Source organism: Triticum urartu, chromosome 2A (assembly GCF_056163025.1).
Source record: "Triticum urartu cultivar PI428250 chromosome 2A, HENAU_Tu73, whole genome shotgun sequence".
In the NCBI taxonomy this organism is placed as follows: domain Eukaryota; kingdom Viridiplantae; phylum Streptophyta; class Magnoliopsida; order Poales; family Poaceae; genus Triticum; species Triticum urartu.
This window is the reverse complement of record NC_141874.1, coordinates 18,975,809-18,983,213: the sequence shown is the minus strand read 5'-3', so window position 1 is coordinate 18,983,213 and position 7,405 is coordinate 18,975,809. Positions and strand designations below refer to the sequence as shown.

Below are 7,405 nucleotides of genomic sequence, written 5' to 3'. Positions count from 1 at the left end.
CATCCCAATTCAAACTTGAAAGGGCAGCGAGCGGGTGTATTTGTAGAGTTAGAATCAAGAATAATGGTCACATATAATCCGATAGTGCCTCGATACGCCCTAGGGTCCATACGGTTATCGAAGGAAATTTTAGCTCCCAGTCGGTATCCAGGAATACCTATCAAGCTTCTCATATGTGGGCACAGAATGGTCATTAGTCCAAGTGAATTGTTGCCCCAACATACTTCCTTTTCGAAGATAAATTGTCAATCACATTACTGAATAGAAAAGGCCAGCGGGTGTTGACATTTAACCCAATATCCTTGTTTGCACACAGATATCACATCTTTCATGTGATCCAGCCACTTCGGAAGAATAGAAAATAGGAGCGGACAGAGCTGAGCAGAGTACTAGGAGGCGTTTATTTATCTAAGTTTTCTTCCCCGTTTAGGATAAGAAGAACATCAGGTGAGGTGTGCATATGGTGTCAACATTGCGAGACTTCCGTTGTCTTGTGAGATTAATTTAACTTGATGAGGTATGACTAATAAAACAAACATTTGGTGGAAATACTGTGCTGCCAAGAAGCAACATCTGTAAAGCATCCCGGAGGAGAGAAGAAAATTCATACTTCCATGAGAGAGAATGTGAGGAGAATGCGTGCTCATTTTCCTTTATAGGGTATATCTCAAAACTTGCCCAATGAACCATACATGACAACAAAAACAAAACTGTCAATTTCCATTGCATACATATTTTTAGTCTACACGTCATGGCTTGGTACCAACTCTACCTTCTATCTCCAACAAGGTGGCTTGCCGACTCTGGTCTCCAAAACAATAGCAGAATTTCATCTGTATTACCACTCACTATTGGCGTCTATATATACGCGACTAATATAACATTACAAAACGAAACAAACCCTTTCCCCGAGACAAAGATATACACGGGCACACGTGCAACTAGCAAGATCATGGTAAGAAGTTACTTTATTTCAGATTACTCTACTCTTCCACTAGCTTAGCCGTTCACCCTTCAAATAATCCTCCTATCTCCACTTCCAGTTCCCCACCGGTATACTTCTTCTGTTTCTTGTTCCCCACCATTGGCCCATTCAACGAATTAGACACACCTGAATGTCGGCTTCCCTTTCCCCGCAGTGCAGATAAGGACACCTCATACGACGGAACAATCAGATCCACGATCTCCCGCCGCAGTTGGTACCTGAGCTCAGCTGTAACCTTCCACGTCATCTGACACTTAGATGTAGCAAGAAATTGGGCAGTAAACTCCTCCACGTTTAAACGGTTCAGAGGAGCCCAACACTCGTCCAGGTAGCTCTTCTTGTACCCCTCCATCATTGAACTGAGCCTACTCGCCAGTTCGTCACCCACAAAAGATGCCCTTTGATGCCGCACCATTTGACGAACATTAGATGTGTTATTCAGCAAGAATATGTATTTTCCACCATGTTCACCTTGGCGTACCAATTCTGCATCTTTCTCGAGCCTGGATACCCACCAATCAACCACGTGAGAGTAAGGGTAAATGCTGTTGCTGCCACAGAAAATAGCCAAGGCTTGTATGAGAACCACATTTGCTGGGTGAACGGTTGATTCGTCGCTGCTACGGATGTCCACGACTATTTCGCCCTGATCATCCATCATCTTGCTAAGAATACCGGCGACCTCAGTAGATCTGTCCAAAAGCAGGTAGGTCGCACTGTTAGGAACCATAACAGATAATTGAAATCGCATAATTGTACTATTGATTGTGGCCGGGGAATGATCTTTTCACCCTTATTATCAGATTTTGCTCCAAATTAGTACAGTACTAAGTAGTTCGCCGATCTCACGGCGGCCGCAGCTACTGACACGGGCGGTACAGCGAGGCGAGCACGCGCGGAGCGGTGGCCAAGTTGCTCGGCGCAGCCAGCTGCGACATGCGGAGCTGCGGCCGCCGCAGACGTGTACCTATGGCATGCTGACCCGGCATGCCGTGGCCGCCGTGGACACGCACCCATGGCATGCCGTGGCCGTCGCGGACGCGCACCTATGGCATGCTGACCCGGCATGCCGTGGCCGCCATGGACACGCACCCATGGCATGCCGTCGCGGTCGCAGACGCGGCCCTATGGCATGCCGCGGCCGTCGCGGACGCGCACCTATGGCATGCCGCGGCTGTCGCGGTCCCAGACGCGCCCCTATGGCATGCCGCGGCCGTCGCGGACGCGCACCTATGGCATGCCACGCGAGCTACCGGGCATGTCGTGGTCGTCGCGGACCTATGGCATGCCGGGCGAGGAGCGACCCGGCATGCCGGGGCCGTCGTGGACGGGCACATATGGCCTGCTGGGCGAGCGGTGTGCTGGGCGGCACCGCAAGGCGCGCGGCGGGCCGGCAACCGAAGAGTTAAGCAACGCAGCGGCGTAAGGGGCGACGCTCCCTCGATGCCGCGACTGGGCTGGCGCAGGCCGAGTGCCGGCCGCGTGGGCGAAAGCACGGTACCGAGCTGAAACGGAAGGAGGACTGGTGATCAATGCATTTATACCTGGCGATGGTAGCAGCCGTGGCGGTGGCGGCAGCATCAAGCGATCCACGAAATTTGTCCATTGGTTCAGCTCCGCCGGCTCACGTCGCCGTCGTCGCTGCTTGAGCCGTTCCCGTCGGGCGTCGGGGTGGCAGCGCGCGAGCGAGAGGGACGGTGGCGGCGGGCTTGGAAACTGGCTGGAAGAATTTCCTTGGTGGGATTTGTGCCGCGCGCGCTCTGTTTTATAGTAGTAGGAGGTAGCTGAATCAGACGCGAGGAGCCAGAATGACAAAACAATGATACGGATAGTTGGTATAGTTGATTAAACTGTGTGAGTTAGGCTAAGGCTGTTCAGATGAAAATGTACGTAGTTATTTATCCCTGAGCTTGGAATGAATCACTCGATCGGGTGCATGTGCGTCACCGTTCGTCCGATCCCCCTTAACAGACATACTGCCGTTAGTAGAATATATATAAATATAATACCCTGTCGCTAATGATGGATTTGGGTCGAGAATTTGTTCACGGATATTTTTCCGCTAAATAATGCTACTACTACTGTTAACGATGCTGACTCGCGCGTTGGAGGCGAGCAAGGGTGGCGCCGGACGGACGGGTTCATCAGGTCAACAGCAGCAGCAGCTTGCATTGCAACCCAAACCCTGCATCGACGACGAACGGCCAGGCTGCTCGGTGCCGCTCCGCGGTTAAGCCGGACCGTGTGTTTGGTTTGCGTCGTCAGCTAGCCTTTGCTCTCTCGCGTAATTTTAGGTGCGCTTCACCGCTTCACAGCGCGCTTCGCCCGCGCACGCGCAACTGCACTGCGCTCGGTTCACTGAAATGAAAATGAAAAATTGGCGCCGCCATCTCCGCGAAGCAGCTTATCGGATCTTTCTTTTATTCTATACCAATATAAAAAGACTCAAAGAGGCAGATACAAACCATCACGACCGTCAAATCATATTATCTAGCGGTTGAAATCGCTTCAATGTTGAGCACCAAACACGTTTAATGCTTTAATTACCCACCACTGCCATTGGTTATAAACACATTTTGACTCAACGTTATCCTATAAAATCTGTCATGTAATTAATATCCTACCATTTCCGCGAAAAAGTAATTGATATCTTACCAAATACCAACGTGCAACAGATATATCTTACCTAGTATAACGTGCAACTAATATCCTACCTAATATAAACGTGCAATGCACGTACATTATTACTAGTACACCAAAAAAGGAACAGATTCGTCAGGAACCAAAAGGAAAACGAATTCACCTAATAATAAAAAAAAAGGAAAAAGATGCATCGCCGGCGAGGCGCACAAATGCCAGCGTGCGATTCGTATCGCAGCACAGGTCGTGTTACGACGGGCAGCAACAACGAGCCAAAGCGTCCGCCGTCGGCGCTTCCATGTTTGGACGGGTCCGGGGATGGATGCGACGTGGGGCCCAGGTGTGGTTGCCGGGGCGAGCAGAGGCTGTGAAGCCGACGGGCGCATTGAGTCAGAATCTCAGTCTAGTCACCGTACAAGCAGCCAAAGCACGGCCGCAGCCGGCCTGGCTAATTTAACTATCACCACTCCTCCGTCAGCACTATGATGCTACGTACCACGTACCATGACATAATTGGTTGGCGACGCTGAGCAACACTTTCCTTGTCAATACGTACATTTTTTTTTTGAAATGCAATACGTACATTTGTTGATGACGAAGCAGGCAACCGAGCGTGCGCGCGTTCATTCTATCCGCAGCAGCGTTGGCGCCGCGTGCGCGCCATACGGCCCGGCCTTCTAGATGGAGCGCGCAGGCTAGGTCAACCCGTGCTGCTTCTGTCTATTGGAAATGAGTCGGACGTATGCATGTGGCGCTGTGATATGGGCTTCGGATACTCCTCCTTTGGGACGATTAGATCAATTGCTGGTTGGAAGCTACTCTGCTACTCGGAATATCTAATGATTTTCTTAATAATAAAGGATGAATTTTATTTACTCGGAATGAGGCATCAAGTGTACGATCGTAATGAGCACACACACCCGGCTTGTGCACAGCTAGAATGTACACAAACCAACACTAATACACCCACATAAACACGTCGAGAAAAAGCAAAGTCATCAAAGACCAAAACTACGCTGAAGTGAGAAAAAGGAAAAAAAAATCCCATATCGATCAAAACTCAGCAACATACCGAGCAATGTCTTGCTTCATATTAGACCATCAGAATCTCTGACGGATGTCTTGGTACATCTTTGTACTACCAGGATGGATAGATAGAGGCGTATCATGAGCTTCTTTCATAACCTCCTGTGTCATATCATGGTTTTCCTCTCAACATGGCACCACTAGGCGGCCCTTGAAGTACAAGATGCCATCATCAGCAATAGTGAAGAACGAGGGTCTTCCTTCAGCGAGGTAGCGCTTAATCTTGTGGACTTGAGAGTCATAATTCTGTAGCGTTTTGATGCTGTCCACGAGATCAGATTTAGCAACCAGGGTATTGAGAGAACCCTGGGTAATTACGTGGAGGTTCATCTTGCGGCACTCGGGGGGAGGGGGAGCGAATGCACCCGGAGGAACTATATGGAGGTTCACCTTTCTGAATTCTTCAACAAGCGAGGGCTCAACCATGTGAACCTGGAGGTGGTTGCAGTAAGACTTGCGGCTCAAGGCATCAACCATTACATTAGCCTTGCCTGGGGTATAGGATATACCCACGTCAAAGTCTGCAACAGTCTCCATCCATCTCTGCTGTCGGAGGTTCAGGCCTGGCTGAGTAAACAGATACTTCAGACTTTGGTGGTCGGTGAAGATCTCGCAATGATTACCAAGAAGGTAATGTCGCCACTGCTTTAGTGCATGAATGACAGCAAGCAAGCTCGAGGTCGTGAACTAGGTAGTTTTCTTCGTGAGGGCGCAGTTGACGAGTGATAAGTCAGAGGCCTAACGATCTTGGAGAAGTTCTCGACGAATCGACGGCAATAGCTGGCAAGACCGAGAAAACTTCGGACTTGCTTGACATTCTGCGGAGGAGTCCAATCGAGAATAGCCTGAACTCGTTCAGGTTTGACGGCAATACCATCCTTGGAGATGACGTGCCCAAGATAGGTTACTTCAGGGAACCAGAATTCACACTTGGAAACTTAGCATAGAGTTGACGCTCCCGTAGCTTTTCCAGCACAAGACGAAGATGTTCAGCATGTTCTTCCTTGTTCTTGGAAAATACAAGGATATCATCCAGATAAACCACGACAAACTTGTCGAGGTAATCCATGAATATATAGTTCATCAGACGAGAGAAGGTGGCGGGAGCATTCGTTAAGCCGAATGACATGACGGTGTACTCGTATGACCCATACCGAGTCACGAAGGCGGTCTTTGGGATATCATCTTCACGAACACGAATCTGGTGGTAACCCAACCTCAAGTCGAGTTTGGAGAACACTGATGAGCCAGCCAGTTGATCATAAAGATTATTGATCCGAGGAAGAGGATATTTGTTCTGGATAGTGGCTTGGTTAATAGGTCGATAATCTTGGACCAATCGGTCTGTCCCATCCTTCTTCTTAACAAAGAGAGAAGGTGCTTCCCAAGGAGAGAAACTAGGGCGAATGAAACCTTTGCTAAGAGATTTGTCAATTTCCTCCTTAAGCTCAATGCATTCATGTGGCGGCATCTTGTAGGGTCGTTTGGCTATAGGGGTGGTGCCTGGTTTCAAGTCGATAATGAATTCGACAGCCTTAGCAGGGGGAATCCCTGGAAGTTCTTCCGGGAAGACGTCTTGGAATTCACGAACGATGGGAATGTTTTCAATGCCCTCGAGTCATGCAGCGTTCAACGCATTCAAGGCATAAAGCCGTGCCTTGGCGTTCTGAACTAGATGAGCCTGGTAAGCAATTATTTCATCAGAAGGGTGTAGCAGATGGACGGTCTTAGTGGCGCAAACTATAGAAGCAGTATGCGCTTTCAACTTCCCAGAATGAGGTCGATGCTACAGAACTTCAGTACGATGGGAGAGACGAGGAATTCCAGTCCTTCGATTTCAATGAGGACGTCGTTGCAAATCATGGAGGTCCCACATTGGCCTGCGGGAGTGTGTACTAATAGCGAAGTGTTCATGTCATCGCTTTTAATGCCATGCATGAATGCAAAATCCTCTGACATGAATGAATGTGATGCACCTGTATCAAATAAAACAGATGTTGGTACTGAATTTATAAGGAGTGTACCCATCACAGTAGCAGGCTGGTCTTGAGCTTCATTGAGATCAACGTGGTTGGCATGAACACGACCATAAGACCTGGCATTGTTGTTGCGAGGCTGGTTGTTTCCACGGCCAGCTGCGGAAAGGGCCAGTTGATTCTGATTCTGATTGTAGTCTCTGGCATGGTGACCTGGCTGACCACACTTGTAGCAGAGACCATTATTAGGAGTGGGAACAGGAGCTCGGGGTGGTGGAGCTGGAAGTCTTGGCTACCTAGTTGGTGGGGGAGGCAGACGCAGTGCAACATAGGACTGCCTTGGAGCAGGTGCAGTTGGCTGGTACATGCTGTTGGGAATCCATATCCTACGCTTCTGCGAGGATGGGCCCGAAGATGAGCCCGTGTCACGGTTGCGCCTGTGAGAGCTCTGGTGTTCCTGCAGACCAGTTTCGACATTGATGGCCTTGTTCACCAAGGTGGCGAAATCAGCAAAGTCACCCACTAGAAGTGCGAGCTTGATGTCAGCTTGAAGGCCATCACGGAACTTCTCCTGTCTGCGTGCATCAGTTGCAATGTCTTCTTCAGCATAGCGGGACAAGTCCAGAAACTCCCGCTGATAAATTTTCACAGTTTTGTTGCCCTGAGTGAGGTTGCGGAACTCGCGCTTCTTCCGGTACATGACCCCCTGAGGAATGAA

The 7,405-nt window shown here is 49.5% G+C and overlaps 1 protein-coding gene across 1 annotated transcript; it reads right to left on the bottom strand.

Moving 5' to 3' along the window:
- Positions 1–749: 749 nt before the first annotated feature.
- Positions 750–2,763, bottom strand: LOC147982986 (uncharacterized). Its single transcript, XM_087539406.1, has 2 exons — positions 2,530–2,763; positions 750–1,677 (listed from the first exon to the last, which is right to left on the bottom strand). The coding sequence occupies exons 1-2, from the start codon at positions 2,589–2,591 to the stop codon at positions 1,008–1,010; spliced, it is 732 nt and encodes a 243-aa protein (XP_087395532.1). The 5' UTR covers positions 2,592–2,763; the 3' UTR covers positions 750–1,007.
- Between the last annotated feature and the right edge of the window lie 4,642 nt (positions 2,764–7,405).

Bases quoted from the DNA above. Each gene is read 5' to 3' on its own strand.
- LOC147982986 (XM_087539406.1), bottom strand. From the start codon at position 2,591: ATGGACAAATTTCGTGGATCGCTTGATGCTGCCGCCACCGCCACGGCT. The intron at 1,678-2,529 runs GTATAAATGCAT...GCTTTTGGACAG, and splicing joins ACGGCTGCTACCATCGCCAG to ATCTACTGAGGTCGCCGGTA.